General features: G+C 42.6%; 2 protein-coding genes across 5 annotated transcripts in view; both read left to right on the top strand.

Annotated features, from left to right (window-relative positions):
* The first annotated feature begins 514 nt into the window (after positions 1-514).
* Positions 515-21,483, top strand: LOC139546768 (enhancer of polycomb homolog 2-like). 4 transcript variants are annotated; one of them, XM_071355528.1, is made up of 14 exons: positions 515-924; positions 3,861-4,020; positions 9,997-10,142; positions 10,326-10,532; positions 11,945-12,093; positions 15,659-15,788; positions 16,032-16,250; positions 16,368-16,451; positions 17,586-17,734; positions 17,908-18,230; positions 18,920-19,041; positions 19,243-19,393; positions 19,646-19,943; positions 20,171-21,483. In XM_071355528.1, exons 1-14 carry the CDS (start codon positions 772-774, stop codon positions 20,241-20,243), a joined length of 2,364 nt encoding a protein of 787 aa, XP_071211629.1. In that variant the 5' UTR covers positions 515-771; the 3' UTR covers positions 20,244-21,483. The 4 variants fall into 4 exon arrangements, with proteins under 4 accessions (XP_071211629.1, XP_071211631.1, XP_071211630.1 ...); XM_071355530.1 differs by having other exon boundaries at positions 20,155-21,483; XM_071355529.1 differs by having other exon boundaries at positions 20,124-20,251.
* A 3,791-nt stretch (positions 21,484-25,274) lies between these two features.
* Positions 25,275-25,874, top strand: part of LOC139546766 (kinesin heavy chain-like) — a 34,989-nt gene continuing 34,389 nt past the window's right edge. The window contains exon 1 of the mRNA XM_071355521.1: positions 25,275-25,831. Coding sequence (XP_071211622.1) covers positions 25,706-25,831 — 126 coding nt within the window. The 5' untranslated portion in view covers positions 25,275-25,705. The remainder of the gene's footprint in view (positions 25,832-25,874) is intronic.

Below are 25,874 nucleotides of genomic sequence, written 5' to 3'. Positions count from 1 at the left end.
TACATGTATGTTATAGTCTCTTCCAGTCATTGCATCAGAATGTCCCCTTCAAGCTACTAACTTCAACCCACCTACCCTAATTCACCACATTTCCAAATACATCTGTATTTTATATTGCCAGTTTAAGTGTGAAAGACACAATAATATTAGATTTTGTATCAAAAGGATATGTTCTACACACTTAAGTGATCTGTCTATTCTTCGAGAACTACCCTCTGTAACTTTTGAAATGATTGGCAACATTTTTATTGAGCTTAAACCAGATCATATTGGGCTCAAATATTGCAAATGACATGGGAACCTGGAATTGGCCTACTTGAAGTGTACTAGTGTTTGGTGTAGGTGAACAATCCCCACAATTATGTTCTACGTGTTTTTCAATACAACTAAAAGTCATACTTTACTAGGCAAATATATGTGTGGAGTTTTATGACTTTTTCATGCATGTTGTATGAGATGCGCGCGCAACACCAGGGCCCATGTTTTTCAGATGTCTCGCGCTGGCTGTCGGGATTGCTCAGGCGCTGTGGACATGTCCGCCATGTTTTTCATGGCACTGGGAGTGGATCACCCGAGAAAAATAGCTTCTAAATCCAGTTAAACTCGACCAGAAATGGCTTTTCGCATTTGATTTCGACCGAATGGTTACCAATGAATCCTACTATTGTGAAATCAACCGAGTCCCTTGTGGATTTATACCGATTTTCTTAGCGAATTCTGGCGGGATACATGTTTCCTTCGCGTTCTATGTGAGTGCGATAGGGGCAAACAATGAGTAAACTATCGTTCCGAGCGCGAGCGCTAGACGCCGCCAAACCTCTCCCCATATACCGCAACAAAGACCTTCCAGACCTAAATGACTGCGTTTCGATCAACCGGGCTGTGCCGCAGATGCCTACGGGGATGGAAAAAGAAGAAGAATCGGTAAGAAAATGTTTACATTTAGAAATCTTAAAATGATTTAATGTGCACAGTAGTGCAATTGTATTCTTGATGTATTTACGCAACATTTTGTACGTATGTTTGTTTATTTATGCTGAGGTCCCGTCATTTCACGCTCGTTGCGTAGCAAATCGTAGTCTTTACGCCATGTATACTCTCATAGCGTAAATGACTAGGTTTGCTGATGATTGGTAGTGCTTTCTTCGACTGACGTAAATGATTTTACGTACATTTTATTGGTGACTTGCGCAATGTTGCGATTGATAACAAACGTGCGGTGTAGTAACAAACTAAGCAAACTTGCTTTCTCATCCAACATTTTATAAACTTTGCAAAAAAAGGAACGTCCTCTCACTGCCAACTGCATTTTCAGCAAACTTAACAGGTGTAAATATTTGTATGAACATAAGATTCAACAACTGAGACATAATCTGAAAAAATTGTACAGACATGTGACTAACAGAAATTGAATAATGTGTCCCTGAACAAAGGGGGGGTCAAAATCAAAAGTAAGTCAGTATCTGGTGTGGCCACCAGCTGCATTAAGTACTGCAGTGCATCTCCACCTCGTGGACTGCACCAGATTTGCCAGTTCTTGCTGTGAGATGTTACCCCACTCCTCCACCAAGGCACCTGCAAGTTTCCAGACATTTCTGGGGGGAATGGCCCTCACCCTCTGATCCAACAGGTCCCAGACGTGCTCAATGGGATTAAGATCCGGGCTCTTTGTCTTGCAGGAAATCACGCACAGAACGATCAGTATGGCTGGTGGCATTGTCATGCTGGAGGGTCATGTCAGGATGAGCCTACGGGAAGGGTATCACATGAGGGAAGAGGATGTCTTCCCTGTAACGCACGGCGTTGATATTGCCTGCAATGACAACAAGCTCAGTCCGATGATGCTGTGACACACCACCCCAGACCATGGAGGACCCTCCAAATCGATCCCACTCCAGAGTACAGGCCTCAGTGTAACGCTCATTCCTTCGATAAATGCAAGTCCAACTATCACCCCTTGTGAGACAAAACCGCGACTCGTCAGTGAAGAGCACTTTTTGCCAGTCCTGTCTGGTTTTGTCCGGTGGGTTTTGTGCCCATAGGCGACGTTGTTGCTGGTAGTGTCTGGTAAGGACCTGCCTTACAACAGGCCTACGAGCCCTCAGTCCAGCCTCTCAGCCTATTGCGGACAGTCTGAGCACTGATGGAGGGATTGCGCGTTCCTGGTGAACTCGGGCTGTTGTTCTTACCATCCTGTACCTGTCCCGCAGGTGTGATGTTCGGATGTACCGATCCTGTGCAGGTCTTGTTACACGTGGTCTGCCACTGCGAGGACGATCAGCTGTCCGTCCTGTCTCCCTGTAGCGCTGTCTTAGGCGTCTCACAGTACGGACATTGCAATTTATTGCCCTGGTCACATCTGCAGTCCTCATGCCGCCTTGCAGCATGCCTAAGGCACGTTCACGCAGATGAGCAGGGACCCTGGGCATCTTTCTTTTGGTGTATAGAAAGGCCTCTTCAGTGTCCTAGGTTTTCATAACTGTGACCTTAATTTTAATAAAAATATATTGAACTTTTTATTTAACTCTGCAAGTCAGTTAAGACCAAGTTCTTATTTACAATGACGACCTACCCCGGCCAAACCCGGACGATGCTGGGCCAATTGTGTGCTGCCCTATGGGACTCCCAATCACGGTCGGATGTGATGCAGCCTGGATTTGCACTGAGATGCAGTGTCTTAGACCACTGCGCCACTTGAGAGCCCAAGTGAGCTGTTAGTGTCTTACAGTTCCATAGGTGTATGTTCATGAATTGTTTATGGTTCATTGAACAAGCATGGGAAACAGTGTTTAAACCCTTTACAATGAAGATCTGTTAAGTTATTTGGATTTTTACGAATTATCTTTGAAAGACAGGGTCCTGAAAAGGGATGGTTCTTTTTTTTCTGAGTTTATATTTCTGAAGTAACTAGTTAGCTAACTAGCTTACCAAATATAGTCCCTAGCTACTTGTCTTAGAGGCCAATGAGTCTCTTTTCACTAAGAAAGTAACGTTAGCTAACGTACTAATACTAAGCAGGAGATGTGTGGGTGACAGATAGGAAGCCAAGGCGCCATAAATGAGCCATGGCACACTTGTAGACTAATGTAGCTAGCTACTTCTCTTTGATCTGTATTATTGTTAGATCAGTGCAGATTTAGTATTGCCTGCAGTCAGTCCAACAGCACTAAAATGAGCCCTACACCTTTCAAGTTGTTGCAGGAGGCTGCTGTTGGTTTGCCTGTGCAGCCTATGAACCGATTCCATACAGGGTATTTGCTGACGAGACTGTCTTGTCTACTGACTGTACAGCATATGAAAGGCATCCTTGCTGTCATGATATGCAAACATGGTAGTTTTTGATTGAAGATAAAGTGGCCAATTCCAAAGTAACAGAATGCTGCCGAGACTCAGATCTTTCACTTTAAAATGTATGTCAAACAAAAACCAATAATTGCAAAATTAAACAAACCGTGCAACTCAGCAAAAGGACTACTTTTACAAATGTCCACAACATTTAACAAAAAAACATTTTACTTAAAGAACAGTGCCTGATTCAAACATTGGTAACAGAATGACAGCACAATCATTCTGTTAACAAACTTTGTATCTGCATTGGTTTTTGTTTGATATGTTTTAAAGTTAAATCTGATTCTCAGCATCATTCTGTTACCATGTACTTGTCCTAGTAGGTTTTTACTATTAAGTAAACACAGGATCAAGCTTTCTGCTCACTCTTCTTTCTACCTCTTCTCTCCCTTACTCCCTCTCTCAATGTCTCCTTCGCTCTCTTCCTCTCGCCCTCTAATAGACTCTGTCTCTTTTTGTCTGAATTGTGCCAATACAGGTTTTCTAAACATGTCAATCTTTCTCTCCCTCAGGAGCACCATCTCCAGAGGGCCATCTCTGCTCAGTCGGTTTTCAGGGAAAAGAAGGAGAACATGGTCATCCCGGTGCCAGAGGCGGAGAGCAACATCACTTACTACGACCGTCTCTATAAAGGAGAGCTCAGGATCCCCAAACAGCTCTTCCACATCCAGCGTGAGTAGCATTTTCTTGGCAGCAGCTTCTGTAGGCTACTCCCCCTCCCATCCAACTCTCACACACACTAGGGCTGGGTGGTATACTGTATTTTATGATATACCGGTATTGATGCAGGGACCGGTTTGGGTTTTTACTTCTATACCGGTATTTGAATGTTTGTTAAATATGGTACTCCATGGGTAATGTCAATTTTTATAGTTTACTTTGCTACTTGAGTCATCGCTCTCCGCTCTTTCTCTCCGTGCCACTTTCCTCACAGACCTAGCCACGCCCCCTGTCACGCAAGGAGCGTATTTGATGTTCCTCAACCATGAGACACTTGGTTTCAGCCTGCATGGTCAATGCAGCACATGCAACAATGTTGATGACAACAATGCTGTATTCACTTTGCTTCTTAATATAAATCCACTAGCGTTCTATAATGACACTATTAGTTTGTCTTTTCTTAGCAAGTTGCCCTAAATCTTGTGAGACACTAATTGTTAGCTGATAATGCTAATAGCTAGCTAGCTAATAAATGTACTGGGTAAGAGCAAACTTAGCTAGCTAATACAGCCTGATAATACCAGTGATGGTGTAGACCTAAATCAGCATGTTGTTTGTGCAACAGTATCTTCTAAATCAAAGAGGAATATGCAAAGCTAGAATATGTTAGCTACATGAAGTAGCTAAGAGAGAACATGCAATGTAGCCAAAGCTTATAGGGTCCCCTAGGAAACACTAATCCACACTTTAGTTCCTATCCTGTCACAACTCCTCCCTGGCTTTTTAATTTGTTGTCATCTCAAACAACACTGTTTTCAAAGTGCCCACTATTATATTCTAACTATAGAATTAGAATAGTAAGTCAAATCACAATCATCAAATGTAAGTCACAATTGCAACATTTGGTTCAAATAAGTCCTAGATTATTTGCACATATTGTGCAGCCCTACATGGCAGTGTGGAAATTATCTCAATTGAACAGTGGTGTAAAGTACTTAAGTAAAAATACTTTCAAGTACTAAAGTCGTTTTTTTTTTTTGTATCTGTACTTTACTTTATTATATTTATTTTTGGCAACTTTTACTTCACACATTCCTAAAGAAAATACTGTACTTTTCACTCCATACATTTTCCCTGACACCTAAAAGTACTCTTTACATGAATGCTTAGCAGGACAGGAAAAGAGCCAATTTCATGCACTTGTCAAGAGAACATCCCTTGTCATCTACTGCCTCTGATCTGGAGGACTCATTAAACACACGTGCTTTGCTTGTAAATTATGTCCGAGTGTTGGAGTGCGCCCCTGGCTATCCCCGTAAATATAAGAAAAAGAAAATGGTGCCACCTGGTTTGCTTAATATAAGTAATTTGAAATTATTTATTCTTTTACTTTTGATACTTAAGTACATTTTATCAATTAAATGTACTTTTGATACTTAAGTATATTTAAAACCAAATACTTTTAAACTTTTACTCAAGTAGGATGTTACTGGGTGACTGTCAATTTTACTTGAGTAATTTTCTATTAACGTATCTTTACTTTTACTCAAGTATGACAATTGGGTACTTTTTCCACCACTGCAATTGAGTGCAGGAAATGCAGAAATGATAAGTGCTGAAATTTGTTTTGGTTGAAGTTGAATTGAACAGTATAAAACAATCAGAATGGAGAAAGACTAATTGAAATCATTAAGAATGTATGTGTTGCCACCCTAGGATCACTTACTTCTCATAAAGCAAATGTAGAACTTTTATTTTCCAAAAACTAAAAATACTGTCAAATACCGTCCAGTTTTTTAAAAATACCGTGATATAATATCTTGGCCGTATCGCCCAGCCCTAACACACACATATTCACTCAGAGGACAACTGTTGACAAGCCATCAAATGGTTTCTGAAATGTCGCTTGCCAAATCTGAATATTGAATCTTTGAGCAGCCCATCAAGCTACCACATCTTTGGCTGTCTGACAGCAGAGGTTGTAGAGCAGGGGCGACCAAACTGGGACAACGTTTGGTTTGGCCCACCAGAAGGTTCCGATTTTATTTATTTAATTATTATATTTTTCTGCTAACTTCGTCGGGGTCTCAACTTATTGTTGAGAATTAGAAAAGTAGAATACAGAAGGTGCGATATCGAAATTTGGTAGTGCATCTGCAGTGTTCCACTTATGTCTGTCACTCAATTAGCCCATGTCAACTAAAATAAATGTAATTGCTAGATACGGTAATCTAGCCAGCTATCTAAACCTTGTAGTAATCGTCACCAAATTACCTACCGGGCACGCAGGGCATGTGCCCATGTCCAAGGGCCCCACATTGATCTTGTTAGTCATTCTCACTCAGATATCATGTGAACATGGCATAAGTCATTGCAAAATGTGTACAATTGCAGGAAATTAACTTTAAAACTGAAAAAGTTTCTCTGCCCCATGGCAAAATGTGTAGAATGGAAGGAAATTACTAGGTGAAACTGGAAAAAAAATATCCACTGCCAAGAGGGGGATCGCTAAAAATGTTTTGCCCATGAGGTGGGTGGGCCCCCCAACCTTATCTCACTTAGGGCTCCCCAAAACGGTGTAGGCACTTCTGCCTTACATTTTAGTCATTTAGCATATGCTCTTATCCAGTAGTGAGTGCATATTTCTTTTTACATTTTTGAACTTGTCCCCTGTGGAAATCAAACCCACAACCCTGGTGTTGCAAGTTCCATGCTTCCCTAATGTTTTCCTGAACTTTCTAATACCTTTTCTGATGCATTTCAGTGACTTACTGCTGCAAATACAAATTGTTACCTTTCCCATATTTTAAGTCATTTGAAACATTCAAGTTATTAGCCTTATGGGTTCATTTATTTGTTTATCCATCTTTAATACTGGTAATGTTTTAATACTGGTAATTAGAATGTGGTGTTGTGTGTCAAGTTACAGTGCATTCGGAAAGTATTCAGACACCTTCACTTTTTCCACATTTTGTTACATTACAACCTTATTCTAAAATTGATTACATTATTTTTCCCCTCAATCTACACACAATACCCCATAATGACAAAGCGAAAACAGATTGTACGATTTTTTTTAGCAAAGAAATAAACAGAAATACCATATACAGTGGGGAGAACAAGTATTTGATACACTGCCGATTTTGCAGGTTTTCCTACTTACAAAGCATGTAGAGGTCTGTAATTTTTATCATAGTTACACTTCAACTGTGAGAGACGGAATCTAAAACAAAAATCCAGAAAATCACATTGTATGATTTTTAAGTAATTAATTTGCATTTTATTGCATGACATAAGTATTTGATCACCTACCAACCAGTAAGAATTCCGGCTCTCACAGACCTGTTCGTTTTTCTTTAAGAAGCCCTCCTGTTCTCCACTCATTACCTGTATTAACTGCACCTGTTTGAACTCGTTACCTGTATAAAAGACACCTGTCCACACACGCAATCAAACAGACTCAAACCTCTCCACAATGGCCAAGACCAGAGAGCTGTGTAAGGACATCAGGGATAAAATTGTAGACCTGCACAAGGCTAGGATGGACTACAGGACAATAGGCAAGCAGCTTGGTGAGAAGGCAACAACTGTTGGCGCAATTATTAGAAAATGGAAGAAGTTTAAGATGACGGTCAATCGCCCTTGGTCTGGGGCTCCATGCAAGATCTCACCTCGTGGGGCATCAATGATCATGAGGAAGGTGAGGGATCAACCCAGAACTACACGGCAGGACCTGGTCAATGACCTGAAGAGAGCTGGGACCACAGTCTCAAAGAAAACCATTAGTAACACACTACGCCGTCATGGATTAAAATCCTGCAGCACACGCAAGGTCCCCCTGCTCAAGCCAGCGCATGTCCAGGCCCTTCTGAAGTTTGCCAATGACCCTCTGGATGATCCAGAGGAGGAATGGGAGAAGGTCATGTGGTCTGATGAGACAAAAATATAGCTTTTTGGTCTAAACTCCACTCGCCGTGTTTGGAGGAAGAAGAAGGATGAGTACAACCCCAAGAACACCATCTCAACCGTGAAGCGTGGAGGTGGAAACATCATTCTTTGGGGATGCTTTTCTGCAAAGGGGACAGGGCGACTGCACCGTATTGAGGGGAGGATGGATGGGGCCATGTATCGCGAGATCTTGGCCAACAACCTCCTTCCCTCAGTAAGAGCATTGAAGATGGGTCGTGGCTGGGTCTTCCAGCATGACAACGACCCGAAACACACAGCCAGGGCAACTAAGAAGTGGCTCCGTAAGAAGCATCTCAAGGTCCTGGAGTGGCCTAGCCAGTCTCCAGACCTGAACCCAATAGAAAATCTTTGGAGGGAGCTGAAAGTCCGTATTGCCCAGCGACAGCCCCCAAACCTGAAGGATCTGGAGAAGGTCTGTATGGAGGAGTGGGCCAAAATCCCTGCTGCAGTGTGTGCAAACCTGGTCAAGAACTACAGGAAATGTATGATCTCTGTAATTGCAAACAAAGGTTTCTGTACCAAATATTAAGTTCTGCTTTTCTGATGTATCAAATACTTATTTCATGCAATAAAATGCAAATGAATTACTTAAAAATCATACAATGTGATTTTCTGGATATTTGTTTTAGATTCTGTCTCTCACAGTTGAAGTGTACCTATGATAAAAATTACAGACCTCTACATGCTTTGTAAGTAGGAAAACCTGCAAAATCGGCAGTGTATCAAATACTTGTTCTCCCCACTGTATACATACGTATTCAGACCCTTTGCTATGAGACTCGAAATTGAGCTCAGGTGCATCCTGTTTCCATTGATCATCCTTGTGATGTGTCTACAACTTGGAGTCCACCTGTGATACATTAAATTGATTGGACATGATTTGGAAAGGCACACACCTGTCTAAATATGGCCCCGCAGTTGACAGTGCATGCCAGAGCAAAAACCAAGCCATGAAGTTGAAGGAATTGTCCGTAGAGCTCCGAGACAGGATTGTCGAGCCACAGATCTGGGGAAAGGTACCAAAAAATGTCTGCAGCATTGAAGTTCGCCAAGAAAACAGTTTAGAAGAAGTTTGGAACCACCAAGACTAACTAGTGCTGGCCGCCCGGAATCGGGGGAGAAGGGCCTTGGTCAGGGAGGTGACTAAAAACTCGATGGTCACTCTGACAGAGCTGTGGAGATGGGAGACCGTTCCAGAAGGACGACCATCTCTGCAGCACTTCACCAATCAGGCCTTTATGGTAGAGTGGCCAGACGGAAGCCACTCCTCGGTAAAGGCACCTGACAGCACGCTTGGAGTTTGCCAAAAAGGAGTCTTAAACCATGAGAAACAAGATTCTCTAGTCTGATGAAACCAAGATTGAACTCTTTTGCCTGAGTGCCAAGTGTCACGTCTGGAGGAAACCTGGTATCGCACCTAGGCAATACCATCCCTACGGTGAAGCATGGTGTTGGCAGTATCATGCTCACGAGACTAGTCAGGATTGAGGGAAAGATTAACTAACTGAGCAAAGTACAGAGAGTTCCTTGAATACTTGTGATATGTGATATTTAAGTTTATTTAAAAAATAAAATGTTTTTGCTTTGTAATTATGGGGTGTTTGAGAAAAAATAAATGCATCTAATTTAGAATAAAGCTGTAACTTAAAAAAATGAAGGGGTCTGAATACTTTCCGAATGCACTGTAAATGGCTAGAATTGGGTTGTTTGAAGTGTGATTTTATGATTTCTAAAAAGCCCTTGTTTCAAGATCCTAAGCTATGGTTTACATTTTTAATATTTCTAAGTAGATGTCTGTTTGTTCGGCCCAACACTGAGATTTTTGGGGGCCCACCAAGCCCAAAAGTTTGAGCACCCCTGTTATAGAGCAATTGATGTAAGTTGTTACAAAATCACTTTCACAAGATGAAATCTGTCCTCAGCCAACCAGCTGTAATCGATTAGAGGCCCTACACTAATGAATTTGCACCAAGAAGACCTTTTTTCTGACCTAATCTGATCCTCTTCCTCTTCTCATAGCCCTGGGTCTGGATAATGAGCAGCCAGACTATGACATGGACTCAGAGGATGAGACCCTCCTCAACAGGCTCAACCGCAAGATGGAGATCAAACCCATACAGTTTGAGACCATGGTAGACAGGTTGGAGAAAGCCAGCGCAAACCAGGTAACATAACACCCTCCATCTAGACCAGCAGCAGTTATCAAGAGAGCTTCTCTGTGCTAATAGAAGATTTACCGTTTTAATGCCAGAGGGCCTGGATGTAATGTTGCTTTAAGAGGCTTTGCTCTGGAAAATAATCAAGGAAACACTGTAATAAACTAAACTTCCATCTCTGTATGCTCACAGCTGGTCACTATCACAGAGGCCAAACTGCTACTGAACGAGGATGACTACCTCCTGAAGTCAGTGTACGACTACTGGGTGAGGAAGAGGAAGAACTGCCAAGGCCCGTCGCTCATCCCCCTCATCAAGCAGGAGAAGAGAGACGGCTCCACCAACAACGATGCCTATGTGGCCTTCAGACGGCGCACAGAGAAGATGCAGACCAGGAAGGTGAGAAAGGAGAATCACATGGCTTGGACTGAAAGTGTGTCCCCTCACACTTCGATTAGATGCAGTTTCAGTATCGGGCAATAATTGTCTATTCTTTCCAGGTTTGGAGCCTTGCACAATTTAATTTATCATTGTGTTGCAAGTCATTTGTTTCATGTTAGTCCCATTTACATTTTACTCATTTAGCAGATGCTCTTATCCAGAGTGACTTACAACCGCAATTAGGGTTAAGTGTCTTACTCAAGGGCACAACGACAGATTTTCACCTAGTCGGCTCGGATTTGATTCAGTGACCTTTCGGTTACTGGCACAATAATCTTAACTGCTATACGCCCCATTGATGTGCTCTCCAAAAAAAATTATGAATATCTCTGTACCCTAACTCAGTCAGGACCTCTGCAGACCTACTAACCTGCAGGTATTTTGTGTACCATGCATGCAATTTGAGCTCAAAGTACGCTGGTACAAAAAACTTCCCAAAAATAGGCTTTGAGTTGGCACATAGTGGAGCTGAGCCAATCAGAGGACTTGGGCGAGGAGACAAAAAGTCGTCCCCCCCATCGTCGTCGTAGTACTATTTTTCTCCCTCGAGCTTGATGGCAGCTCTCCACTTCATCTGTTGATACAACTGATGTGTGAGGAAAAGGGTAGGGGAAATGGAGAACAAACTGTTTGCTCAATACATGTTCCAAAATTGTATGTGTTGGTTAAGCACAACCACTATTATTTCATTGTTAGCGCCTTAGCTAAGGTGTCATTAAGACAAAGGTAGTTAGCTCCATAGTCAACTAGGCGAGCACACTTTCTTGCCCGCACAAGCTTTGATCTAAGCAACGGTAGAAGGCACGACCGCATTGACGAGCAAAGAAGCGTGCAGTGTTGCGGTGGTTCATTGTGGGTCACTGCGTGCATGGAAACAGACATGGCAGAGAGAGCTGTTCCACTAAAAACCGTCCTTCACGGGAAGTTATTTTAGACTGTTAAAGATTAGTAGGCCTATCTTAATTAATCAGCTCTTGATCTGTCCTCTTGAAATAGCTGCATGTCAACAGTATTTGGCTGCTAATGATGTGATAATAGTGACAACAAAACATGTTGAATGAATAGTAGTCAGACCTGATGGATGAGGTCAGGGATGGAGATCTGAAACCAGCTCATACAGGCCTAGTTCAGTTGTTTGATATTCCAGATAGCCAACAGTAAACTAGACTACTGCATTGCATCCTGTAATTGAATTATTCTGAATTTTTAATTCAGGCCAGTTTACATTTTCACTAAATTTCACCTAGAAAGTGTGTAGTGTGTGCCGGTGGTACTCTTAAATTCTTTACGGTTGGCAAGTCTGCCTCTGTGTCGGCTTGATGATCCTGAGGGTTTGTATAGTTGTTTGACCGTGTCTCTCTCTTGTTCAGAACCGTAAGAATGACGAGGCGTCCTATGAAAAGATGCTGAAGCTCCGGAGGGAGTTCAGCCGCACGGTCACCATCCTGGAGATGATCAAGAGGAGGGAGAAGAGCAAGAGAGAGCTGCTGCACCTCACACTGGAGGTGGTGGAGAAAAGGTGAGCCTTAAAAGCATTGGGGGGAGGGTTAGAGGGATGGTAGCCGGTATGTGTGTGAGATTGTTTGCCCTGTTTCTTATGTGTGTGTGATTGTAGCCAGTGTCTTATTAGTGATACATGGTGTAACCCAGCAGGGGTTCCTGTGTCAGAGCAGACTAGAGGTCATGCTGAGTGCTATAATTAATTTATTTTATTTAACTAGGCAAGTTGGTTAAGAACAAATTCTTATTTACAATGACGGCCTACCCCGGGCCAAACCCTAACCCGGACGACACTGGGCCAATTGTGCGCCGCCCTGTGGGAACTCCCAATCACGGCCGGTTGTGATACAGCCTGGAATTGAACCATGGTTAGGTTTTGTAATGACGACTCTAGCACTGAGATGCAGTGCCTTAGACCGCTGCGCCACTCAGGAGCCCTATATTGCAGTTCTCACTTAGTTTCTAACACTGTAACACACTTCTTCTAGTCCTCGTGCTAAAAGAGAACAGCCTGTCCTTACATGTTGTTGATGAGTACTGTCAGTCAATATGAATGATGGACAAATTACTGCAAATTGCTGCCTTTTTTCCCTCCCATCTGTCTTTTTTACCCTGTACAGTGGCTTGTAAAAGTATTCACCCCCTTGGCATTTTTCCTATTTTGTTGCCTTACAACCTGGAATTAAATTTTTTGGGGGGGGTTGTATCATTTACAAAACATGCCTACCACTTTGAAGATGCAACATATTTTTTGTTAATAAAACAAGAAAACTTGAGCGTGTGTAACTATTCACCCCCCCCCCAAAGTCAATACTTTATAGAGACACCTTTTGCAGCAATTACAGCTGCAAGTCTCTTGGGGTATGTCTCTATAAGCTTGGCACATCTAGCCACTGGGATTTTTGCCCATTCTTCAAGTCAAACTGCTCCAGCTCCTTCAAGTTGGATGGGTTCCACTGGTGTACAGCAATCTTTAAATCATACCACAGATTCTCAATTGGATTGAGGTCTGGGCTTTGACTAGGCCATTCCAAGACATTTAAATGTTTCCCCTTAAACCATTCAAGTGTTGCTTTCGCAGTATGCTTAGGGTCATTGTCCTGTTGGAATCTGAACCTCCATCCCAGTCTTAAATCTCTGGAAGACTGAAACAGGTTTCCCCTCAAATGTCCCTGTATTTAGCGCCATCCTTCAGTTCTGACCGGTTCCCCAGTCCCTGCCAATGGAAAAACATCCCCACAGCATGATGCTGCCACCACCATACTTCAATGTGGGGATGGTGTCCTCGGGGTGATGAGGTGTTGGGTTCATCCCAGAAATAGTGTTTTCCTTGATGGTCAAAAAGCTCAATTTTAGTCTCATCTGACCAGAGTACCTTCTTCCATATGTTTGGGGAGTCTTTTGGCAAACACCAAACATGTTTGCTTATTTTTTGGGAGGACACTCTTCCTTAATGCCTAGCTCTGTGGAGGGTATAGCTTAAAATGGTCCCATGGACAGATACTCCAATCTCTCCTTTGGAGTTTTGCAGCTCCTTCAGGTTTATCTTTGGTCGCTTTGTTGCCTCTTATTAATTCCCTCCTTGCCTGGTCTGTGAGTTTTGGTGGGCGGCCCTCTCTTGGCAGGATTGTTGTAGTGCAATATTCTTTCAATTTTTTAAATATTGGATTTAATGTTGCCTGTGGGATGTTTCGGGATATTTTTTTATATACTTCTCCACAACATTTTGGAGAGCTCCTTGGTCTACATGGTGCCCCTTGCTTGGTTGGTGGTGTTGCAGACTCTGGGGCCTTTCAGAACAGGTGTATATATACTGAGATCATGTGACAGATCCTGTGACACTTAGATTGCACACAGGTGGACTTTATTTAACTTCTCTGGGATATGTAGGACGCTAACGTCCCACTTGGCCAAAAGCCAGAAAAAATGTAGCGCGCCGATTTCAAATATATTACTAAAAATCTATCTTTCATGAAATCACACATGAAAGACACCAAATTAAAGCTACACATATTGTGAATCCAGCCAACATGTCTGATTTCAAAAAGGATTTACGGCGAAAGCACACCAAACGATTATGTTAGCTCAGTACATAGCCACAGAAAAACACAGCCATTTTCCCAGCCAAAGATAGTAGTCACAAAAAGCAGAAATAGAGATAAAATTAATCACTAACCTTTGATGATCTTCATCAGATGACACTCATAAGACATCATGTTACACAATACACTTATGTTTTGTTCGATAATGTGTATATTTATATCCACAAATCTCGGTTTACATTGGCGCCATGTTCAGAAATGCCTCCAAAATATCCTGAGAAATTGCAGAGAGCCACGTCAAATAACAGAAATACTCATCATAAACTTTGATGAAAGATACATGTTTTACATAGAATTAAAGATACACTTGTTCTTAATGCAACCGCTGTGTCAGATTTCAAAAAAACTTTGCGGAAAAAGCACACCATGCAATAATCTGAGACAGCGCTCAGATATAACAACATTTCTCCGCCATGTTGGAGTCAACAGAAATACGAAATTACATCATAAATATTCCCTTACCTTTGATCTTCATCAGAATACACTCCCAGGAATCCTAGTTCCACAATAAATCGTTGTTTTGGTCGATAATGTCCATTACTTATGTCTAAGTAGCTACTTTTGCTAGCATGTTTAGTGCACATGTCCAAACGCTCGCGCAGATGCAGGCGAACTCGGACGGAAACTTCAAAAAGTTATATAACAGGTCGAATAAACTGGTCAAACTAAGTAGAGAATCAATCTTCAGGATGTTGTTATCTTAACTATCCAATAACGTTCCAACCGGAGAATTCCTTTGTGCCTCTAGAAGTTATGGAAAGCAAGACGATATCGTTTGGAATGCGCGTGACCAGGAACTGGCATTCTGCCAGACCAATGACTGAAACACCTCCCATCCGGCTCAACATCACAGTAGAGGCTTCATTCCACGTTCTACAGACTGTTGACTTCTAGTGGAAGGCGTAGGAAGTGCAAACAGATCCATATCTTACAGGGAATTTAATAGGCGATGAGTTGAACATCGACCAGCCTCAGAATTCTCACTTCCTGTTTGGATTTTTCTCAGGTTTTTGCCTGCCATATGAGTTCTGTTATACTCACAGACATCATTCAAACAGTTTTAGAAACTTCAAAGTGTTTTATATCCAATAGTAATAATGCTCTGCATATATTAGCATCTGGGACAGAGTAGGAGGCAGTTCACTATGGGCACGCAATTCATCCAAAAGTGAAAATGCTGCCCCCTATCACAAAGAAGTTAACTAATTATGTGACTTCTGAAGGTAATTGGTTGCATAGATCTTATTTAGGGGCTTCATAGCAAAGGGGGTGAATACATACGCACGCACCACTTTTCCATTTTTTTTTTAACAAATGTATTTTTAAACTTGTGTGTATGTACATTACATGAAATTCAAATAAAAATCCATTTAAATTACACATTGTAATGCACCAAAATAGGAAAAACGTCAAGGGTGATGAATACTTTTGCAAGGCACTGAATGAATGTGTTCCTATTATTTGTCTGTTGTTTCCATGTAGATATCAGATGGGTGACTTTACGGGTGAAGTCCTCAGTGAGGTGACGGTCCCTCTGGCTGAGAAGCCCGTCTACACTGCTCCAATCACTCTAACGAACGGGAACCGCCATAACCATAAAGCTGAGATCAAGGTAATATAAGGGCTTATATCAACCATAACATTACCTCAACTTTTACCTGATGTTTTTACGTTTGACATTGAAGCAGTTCAGAAGAGGGGATGCTGCAGGATGCACCGGCAGCACACTGATTACGTTTCAAGAACTTGAATGCAGCAATGACCTCTTAACTCTGGACATTTTACCATGAATAAATCTTGTCTGTCTGGCTCTTGACACTTCACAACGTCTAATTCCATGATCTTTCTCTTTCAGACGCACAAGTCCGGTAGTCTCCAGCACCATGGGCACCACCACGTCTCGGCGAAGAAGGAGGATCCCTTTGACTTTGTCAGACCAAAGAAGAAGTACGCCAGGCGGGACCCCCTGTGCCGCCCTGGCAGGCCCACCAAGCGCCAGCACATCGTTAACAAGGCCGATATTAAACAGTATGACTTCCACAGCTCTGGAGAGGAGGAGGAGGACTACCCACTGGTCAGTACCTCTGAGAACAGGGTCCTGATGACAGTATCATAGTGAAGTTCATACATTGTCTTATTTGGTTTGTGAGCAAGTATGTATTTTGAAGTCTTGTTTTTTTGTCTCTTTCAGTCTCCACCATCAGAACCAGATGAGGAGAATGATCCAGATGGTGCATTTGCCTTCAGAAGGAAAGCAGGCTGTCATTACCTTGCTGTGAGTCTCACTGCAATCAGAAGTGCAATTAAAATATATTCTCTCACATTCAGTTCCGATTCCACACATTATTACAGGGGGGTATTTGCTTCCAGAAATCTGCATTTTCAAAACTTAGACCATGAAAAAAATCTGCGTTTTAAACAATTTAGTTTGCGTTTTATACCATTTCACCTGCGTTTTATATTGAAAGTCAATAATGGCCGTGTCCGAATCCCCATAATAGTTTATGACATACTTAAACTGCATACTATGTGCTCATCGCCACATTCTATTTAGCATGTACCGTTGAGTAGAAAGTATGCTGTATGCCACGGCCGCAACGCAGGAACGACTCCTGGCTGGCTGAGTAGGTGATGCTGGGCCTGTGTGCGGGTGGGTTTTTCCAAATTCAACAGGCATGCATCACATTAACCAGCCTGATAATAGATAATTTCCTATTTGATTTCCTCTAAACTCTGAATAGAATAAGAATGGAGTTATAGGCCTATTTAGGTTGGTTACAGGCAGACTATCACATTTGGCCTATACCCTAGCCCATATACCCTTTTTTTCACCTTTATTTAACCAGGTAGGCTAGTTGAGAAAAAGTTCTCATTTATAACTGCGACCTGGCCAAGATAAAGCAAAGCTGTGCGACACAAACAACAACTCAGAGTTACACATGGAATAAACAAACATACTGTCAATAACACCATAGAAAAAGTCTATATAAAAAAAGGACTAAAGACAGAACCAAATGATCGGTTTCTATTTCAACATATTTATTAGTGAAGCCAAAGTTCTGTAACATTTATACATTAAATCAAATAGCCTAATACACACCAAAGCTTTTCAAATGTTCAAATCAAAATGCTAAATTGAGAAGTGCAACTGAAGCACAAAATTATTCCTTTTGAATTCGTGATTTGGAGCCAACCCTGACTGAATCTGAGCAGAATTTACAATAAGAAGCATTTTAGCATTTCTTTTCTACATGAAAATGCAATATCCTGTGTTAATGCGACCCCTGTTATTGGTCTGGCAAAATTGTGGTATTGGGTCTAGTCTGTGGGTAAGGTGAGGTACTGTCTGTATGATACTGTGCTGTAGGTAGCCTAAATGAGTAACTGTTTCCTCTGCCTGTCTTTACAGCCCTTTGTGGACCAGAGCTCTGGCCTTCTGTGGGATCACCCTGAGCTAGCAGGGCTAGATGCCCTGCGTCACCGTCACTCCCTTACCGCCCTCTCTGTACCCCAACGCTGTGTCGGACTGGCACGCAGGAGGGTGGGGCGGGGTGGCAGGTAACCAACTCCTCTTATCATCCTCTTATCATCCACCTATCTATCTCCTTTTTGGTTAGGTATTCTGTTGTTTTATTAAGGGCCAATGATACATGTTAACTCACATTGTGATTTCTCTGAATGAAATCTGATTGAATTGTCACTAAGATTCCACAAATTCCCCCTCTCCTCAGGATCCTGTTGGATCGGGCTTCATCAGACCTGGACAGCGCATTAAAGCAGCTGGACTCAGCCGTCGCCACATCCTGCTCCTTCACCAGGCCTTGTGCCCCAGACCTTACTGATCCCTGGCCCTCCCCACAGAACCACAGAAATATGCCTGGCTCTGCCTCTTCACTGGCAGACATCGTGAGCAACATCCAGGCCCTGAGGTGGCGCTGTTTCAGACCTAGGCCCACCCAGGGTGACGGCAGTGGTGACACGAGGACGGGCAGATCTTCCATGGATACCACGTTGTCTGGAGGGCTGTTGGTTCACTCCAAGAGAAGTGGCAAAGGTAAGCTCCTCCTCAACCCCACCCCATGGTGATTCTAAAGTCCACCCCTCCGTTTCTATCTCACATCGGCCTCTGCATTTATATGTTGGAACCAAGCCTGTCCCAAAAATAATTTAACTGTATAGGCCTAGTTTCCATGTTGGCTGTATTTTTTAATTGTGCTGCTTGTGGAACACATTTGGTTCTCCATTGAAAATAGGCAGGTCAGATGGGTTTGTTTGTATTTGGTGGTTTTCTTTTTCCCTGTCAGCCCCCTGGTTGCAGGCTGTCATCACGTTTCTCAACAGTAACTGTTCTCAGGACTGTCAGCAAGTGTTGATTCATAACTCCCAGTCAGACATGATTTGTGCAGGGAAGTGGAAAGGCTGCCACTGAACCGTAGACTGTTAGGGGGTTTGCACTTCAAGGAACTTCCAGTCAATCAGTTGTGGCCTTCACTCACTCCTAGCTGCATTTTCTGGTATTGCTCCACTATGACCCCTAGTGTTAGGGAGTGGTAACCCAGGCAGTCTTCATCTCCTCGCCATATTTTCCTCCCTTCAAAGATTACTACAGTTCTCCATCTGCTCATCTTCCCTCCCTTTTTGCTGTGTACTTTCCCCCTCTCTGTCTCTCTTTCTTTCTCTGTCGCTCTCTATCTCTCTCTGTGTCTGTCTGATGGTCTTGTCCCTATTCTCCTGTACTGACAGGAGGCATCACAGAGGAGCAGTACCAGGTACATCAGCAGGCTCTGGCCCAGATGCAGAAACAGCAGCTGAAAGCTGCTCCTCCCCAGCAGCATTCCTCACTGCCAGAGCGACAAAACACACAAGTACACACACCGTCTTTCACCTCTTCAAAGATAACTGTATATACACAGAATTCCTAATGACTTCGGTCCAGTAGGTGGGGCAGAAAACATTGTCATATCCATTTATATGTTGGTAGGTTGCAAACAGCTCAGTGTATGTATGTTTTGATGTATGTTATGGCAGTGTTATATTCTAAAGACTGTACTAATATTGTGTTGTAGACTTCTGGCTCCACTGATTGCATCATATCGAAGACTCTGGACTCGGCTAGCGCCCATTTTGCGGCATCAGCTGTGATCAGTGCATCAGGCCAGGTCAACAATGAGAATAAATCACACAATACCAGCGTCAATGGGGTTGTCCAGCCTTCAGGTGAGCTTTGGATGAACATGTCGTCTAGATTAGAATGTCATACATTTTAAATCTATGGACTTCTCTCGGATATTCTATTGTAGTTGGGTACCATAGTGGAGGCAAATATTGGAGGATTGAAAAAATACTTATTGTTTCTGATCGGGGGATGCTAAATGACCATCCCACCTCATTAATTTACATGTAAGGTATGTGCTTATTCAGGTAATAGGCCTACTCAGGTTTGACGGTGTCATATCACCTCTCCTGCAGGGACCTCCAGACCTCTTCACTCCACCAGCACATCCCAGAGCGGCACAGGGTTGGACAGGTCAGGTCTTACCTCCTCCAGCGGAGGCCCTCTGCTACCTGCCCACTCCACCTCCTCCTCGCCTCAGTCTCTGCCCAACCACCGGGGCCACGGCAGTGCTGTCTCCCCTGCCCACCACCAACACAACGCCAGACCCTCTGCCCCCTCGCCGTCTGCCTTAAAGCTGGCCACCGTGGCTGCCAGCAGCCTGGACCGCGTGGCCATGGTGACGCCCGCCTCTGCCATCGGCAGCATGGCCAGGTAAGACCAGAATACATTTCACTTGTATGTATTTTAGTATGTCCATAACTTCTGCCTCATCAACACACAGAATATATATCCGTATGTCCATTACTTCTGACCTGTCCAGCAATTACTAGATTCTTAATTTCTTGTTTTTTCATTTAGAATGGCTGATATACATTTGTTTTCATTTTCCAGGCATATGTATCTGAATAATGAATTACTATAGTTATTCATTTTTGTAGGGATACTCACGAACCTGAGAGACATACTTTGAACGGCATATCAGAGACCACAGTACCAATGGAGGTGACATAACCCACTCCCTTCCTCCTCCCTCATCGCCATTCTGCTCAGACCGGTGAATGTGACAAACAGAACGCAAGCTCCAGCCCCAGCCACCAGAGGGCACGCGTATACAAGGACCTATACAGAATCGAGCATATCAAAAAAATTATAACGTGTCAATATTATAAATGTACATTTTGTAAATTGGGAATATCACTACCTTGTAAGATAGTATATTTGTATCATTAGTATGTTTTCTTTTTTTCTGTTACGTGAATTCTAGTAAATTTGACATCATGCTTTTGCACTTGAAAAATGCAAACAATATATAGTACATGTGAAAATGCAAAAAAAAACGTTTGTTGGGATCATGAGCATGAACCACGGATCCTGTATCACTCATTTTACCACTATTTATTTTGCAATGTTTACATTTTTGTATCTCTACAGACGAAACAAATCAGCAAAATATGGACATCGGTCTTGCTAGCATATTTGGTTCTTGTGCTTTTTTTCTAAAGATGGAAAAATGAGCCTGATTTTGATTTGGTTTCACAAATTGAATAGTTATGGTCTTTTGTAAGTAGATTAGCAGTGGCATTTTTTCCCCCTTCAGACAAGTATTTTCTGTTACTTTGTCAGTTGTAACAGGAATTGATTGTCTTTTTAATTTTTTATTCAGTTTTCTTTTCCTTTTTCATTCAATGCCGAATTTTCCAAAAACAATGAAGAAATCTTAAAAATGAGCCATTCTCCATACAAACCTATTTATTTACATTTAAATCCAAATGACAAATAAATGCATCCTAAAATCAATCTGCAGATGTAAAGCAAGAATTTTTTATAATATATTTGCCTTTTTTAAACGGGTAGGGAGTTTAAGCCAATGAACAGTACACAGGTATCTTACCATTCTATCTGTTATGTATTGCGCTGTATAATCTTGCACATTACTTGGCAACTCTTTGAACGACTACCCCTTTGGATTGGGGGGTGCACATCAATATTTTGGGGTATTTTTTTTCTTCTTTGGTCAAGGGGCAAGTAACATGTTGAAACGATGTCTGATGGTCAGTGATTGACCTCCCCTGTAGATTAGTGTAGTTGATGTAGTGCTGTCCTGTAGAGATATTAGAAACATGTTTAGATAATTAGTAATGCCTAGTGTTCATGCACTATTTCTTCAGACATACATTTTCCCCTGTTACTTGTTCTTGGAGTGTTTCAGAAAAAAATGCTGGGAAATAAATAAATATATCTATACATATCAGTATAACAACTCTCTTTCCTTTGGTTTACGCCATTTCTTCACCACTCTTCTTTTACAGTGAGTTACAGTACCAGTCACAAGTTTTGACACACCTACACATTCCAGGGTTTTTCTTTATTTGTACTATTTTCTACATTGTAGAATAATGGTGAAGACATCAAAACTGAAATAGCACATGGGATCACGTAGTAACCAAAAAAGTGTTAAACAAATGAAATTACACTGCTCAAAAAAATAAAGGGAACACTTAAACAACACAATGTAACTCCAAGTCAATCACACTTCTGTGAAATCAAACTGTCCACTTAGGAAGCAACACTGATTGACAATAAATTTCACATGCTGTTGTGCAAATGGAATAGAAAACAGGTGGAAATTATAGGCAATTAGCAAGACACCCCCAATAAAGGAGTGGTTCTGCAGGTGGTGACCACAGACCACTTCTCAGTTCCTATGCTTCCTGGCTGATGTTTTGGTCACTTTTGAATGCTGGCGGTGCTTTCACTCTAGTGGTAGCATGAGACGGAGTCTACAACCCACACAAGTGGCTCAGGTAGTGCAGCTCATCCAGGATGGCACATCAATGCGAGCTGTGGCAAGAAGGTTTGCTGTGTCTGTCAGCGTAGTGTCCAGAGCATGGAGGCGCTACCAGGAGACAGGCCAGTACATCAGGAGACGTGGAGGAGGCCGTAGGAGGGTAACAACCCAGCAGCAGGACCGCTACCTCCGCCTTTGTGCAAGGAGGAGCACTGCCAGAGCCCTGCAAAATGACCTCCAGCAGGCCACAAATGTGCATGTGTCTGCTAAAACGGTCAGAAACAGACTCCATGAGGGTGGTATGAGGGCCCGACGTCCACAGGTGGGGGTTGTGCTTACAGCCCAACACCGTGCAGGACGTTTGGCATTTGCCAGAGAACACCAAGATTGGCAAATTCGCCACTGGCGCCCTGTGCTCTTCACAGATGAAAGCAGGTTCACACTGAGCACATGTGACAGAGTCTGGAGACGCCATGGAGAACGTTCTGCTGCCTGCAACATCCTCCAGCATGACCGGTTTGGCGGTGGGTCAGTCATGGTGTGGTGTGGCATTTCTTTGGGGGGCCGCACAGCCCTCCATGTGCTCGCCAGAGGTAGCCTGATTGCCATTAGGTACCGAGATGAGATCCTCAGACCCCTTGTGAGACCATATGCTGGTGCGGTTGGCCCTGGGTTCCTCCTAATGCAAGACAATGCTAGACCTCATGTGGCTGGAGTGTGTCAGCAGTTCCTGCAAGAGGAAGGCATTGATGCTTTGGACTGGCCTGCCCGTTCCCCAGACCTGAATCCAATTGAGCACATCTGGGACATCATGTCTCGCTCCATCCACCAACGCCACGTTGCACCACAGACTGTCCAGGAGTTGGCGGATGCTTTAGTCCAGGTCTGGGAGGAGATCCCTCAGGAGACCATCCCCCACCTCATCAGGAGCATGCCCAGGCGTTGTAGGGAGGTCATACAGGCACGTGGAGGCCACACACACTACTGAGCCTCATTTTGACTTGTTTTAAGGACATTACATCAAAGTTGGATCAACCTGTAGTGTGGTTTTCCACTTTAATTTTGAGTGTGACCCCAAATCCAGACCTCCATGGGTTGATAAATTTGATTTCCATTGATAATTTTTGTGTGATTTTGTTGTCAGCACATTCAACTATGTAAAGAAAAAAGTATTTAATAAGAATATTTCATTCATTCAGATCTAGGATGTGTTATTTTAGTGTTCCCTTTATTTTTTTGAGCAGTGTATATTTTATATATGAGATTCTTCAAAGTAGCCACCCTTTGCTTTGATGACAGCTTTGCACGCTCTTGGCATTCTCTCAACCAGCTTCATGTGGTAGTTACCTGGAATGCATTTATATTAACAGGTGTGTCTTAAGTTGATTTGTGGATTTCTTTCCTTCATGCGTTTGAGCCAATCAGTTGTTGTGACAAGTAGGGGTGGTATACAGAAGATAGCCCTATTTGGTAAAAGACCAAATCCATATTAGGGTAAGAACAGCTCAAATAAGCAAAGAGAAATGACAGTCCATCATTACTTTAAGACATAAAGGTTAGTCAATCTGGAAAATGTCCAGAACTGAAAGTTTCTTCAAGTGCAGACCCAGAGATACCTCTGCTGCAGAGAATAAGTTCATTAGAGTTACTAGTCTCAGAAATTGCAGCCCAAATAAATGCTTCATAGAGTTAAAGTAACAGACAGATATCAAAATCAACTGCTCAGAGGAGACTGCGTGAATCAGGCATTCATGGTCGAATTGCTGCAAAGAAACCACTACTAAAAGACACCAATAATAAGAGACTTGCTTGTGCCAAGAAACACGAGCAATGGACATTAGACTGGTGGAAATCTTTCCTTTGGTCTGATGAGTCCAAATTTGAGATTTGGACCACTGTGTCTTTGTGAGACGCAGAGTAGGTGAACGGGTAATCTCTGCATGTGTGATTCCCACCATGAAGCATGGACGATATGGTGTGGGGCTGCTTTGCTGGTGACACTGGGATTTATTTAGAATTCAAGGCACACTTAACCAGCATGGCTACCACAGCATTCTGCAGCGATACGCCATTCCATCTGGTTTGTGCTAAGTGGGACTATCATTGGTTTTTCAACAGGACAATGACCCAAAACCACCTCCAGGCTGTGTAAGGGCTATTTGACCAAGGAGAGTGATGGAGTGCTGCATCAGATGACCTGGCCTCCACAATCACCTGACCTCAACCCAATTGAGATGGTTTGGGATGAGTTGGACAGCAGGGTGAAGGAAAAGCAGCCAACAAGTGCTCAGCATATTTGGGAAATCCTTCAAGACTGTTGGAAAAGCATTCCTCATGAAGCTGGTTGAGAGAATGTCAAGTGTGCAAAGCTGTCATATAGGCAAAGGGTGGCTACTTTGAAGAATCTCACATAAATAATATATTTTGATTTGTTTAACACTTTTTTGGTCACTACATGATTCCATATGTGTTATTTCATAGTTTTGATGTATTCACTATTCTACAATGTAGAAAATAGTAAAAATAAAGAAAACCCTTGAATGAGTAGCTGTGTCCAAACGTTTGACTGGTACTGTATGTATTTAGCCTTGATTTAAGTTTTTATTGTGGCTCTGGAAAGTTATTGTATGCTACACCTGTTGCTGGGGTTTAGTCTTCAGAATCCTATATACCTAGTAGTTATCCTTCACTGCAGTCTGTACATCTGTCGTTCTGCCCCTGAGCAAGGTAGTTAACCCACTGTTCCCGGGGCGCCGAAGTTGTTGATGTCGATTGTGGCAGCCCCCCGCACCTCTCTGATTCAAAGTGGTTAGGTTAAATGCGGAAGTCACATTTCAGTTGAACGCATTCAGTTGTACAACTGACTAGGTATCCCCCCTTTCCCCTAAAATGTATTCCTAACGAGATTGAGTGAGGTTGTAGTGTAGGCTAAAACAGGCTTTTCGGCACTAGAGTCCTCTATGGGACACCACAGACGGCCCATCATTCACAGCAAACCCACTAGAGGGGAACATCGAGTTGAGTGATTAGCTTTCATGGAATGGATCATATTGGACCATCGATTCCATTTTACACAGAAATATATGTTTTTATGGTGATGTTTAAAAATGTAACCTACCTGTATAACACTTATTTACAACACATGCAAAGTAAAATTATCTTTACAATCTCTTGTTTTATATCGTTTATCAATATGATTTGAATACTCCTCCCAGAATACCATAGAAGTCCCGTTCCGGCTGAACGCGCGTTAGGCTACCGTAACATGAGCATCCTCACCATCACTGGGGTGGACCAAGGTGGGATTGACAGCATTAGAGCAAGGAGCTTCAAATTGGTCGATGCTGGTCCTGATGCAAGACGCATCGGTGAATACGGGAAGTCTTAAGCTAATGTTTGACCACGAAAAGGGGAACTCGCATTCAAATCACCGCTATCAAGCGATAGCAGCCAGACCATTCATCAATCTATTGTTTTCCTTTTAAGCAGGTAACGTTAGACTAGAATTCAGCCTAGCGCCAATCGTTTAATTGACAGGAATGTCGATCGAGATTGAATTTCAGCGAATGACAATGGAAAGAAGTGCTTAATTCCATCTCAGTAAAATTGCAGTAAATTTCGCGGTAGTTAGCCTAGAGAAAGTTATTTGGGCATTTCTGGTTGGAAATAACCTAGTGCTGTGGACATGGCGGATGCTGCTGAGTGCGGTGTAAAAGTGATGTGCCGATTCAGGCCTTTAAATGAATCGGAAACCAACAGAGGAGACAAATACATCCCGAAATTCAAAGGCGAAGACACGGTGGTAATAACGGTGAGTAAATCTTAATAATATCATATATATATATATATATATA

This window comes from Salvelinus alpinus, chromosome 20, assembly GCF_045679555.1.
Source record: "Salvelinus alpinus chromosome 20, SLU_Salpinus.1, whole genome shotgun sequence".
Classification (NCBI taxonomy): Eukaryota; Metazoa; Chordata; class Actinopteri; order Salmoniformes; family Salmonidae; genus Salvelinus; species Salvelinus alpinus.
The sequence above is the reverse complement of the archived record's forward strand: the minus strand, read 5'-3'. Positions and strand labels throughout refer to the sequence as shown.

What these genes read in the sequence shown, in the direction of transcription:
- LOC139546768 (XM_071355528.1), top strand. Translation starts at nt 772, where the DNA reads ATGAGTAAACTATCGTTCCGAGCGCGAGCGCTAGACGCCGCCAAACCT. An exon ending in ACCATAAAGCTGAGATCAAG is followed by an intron (nt 15,789 to 16,031) that starts GTAATATAAGGG and finishes TTTCTCTTTCAG; the next exon opens with ACGCACAAGTCCGGTAGTCT. An exon ending in TGGGGTTGTCCAGCCTTCAG is followed by an intron (nt 19,394 to 19,645) that starts GTGAGCTTTGGA and finishes CCTCTCCTGCAG; the next exon opens with GGACCTCCAGACCTCTTCAC.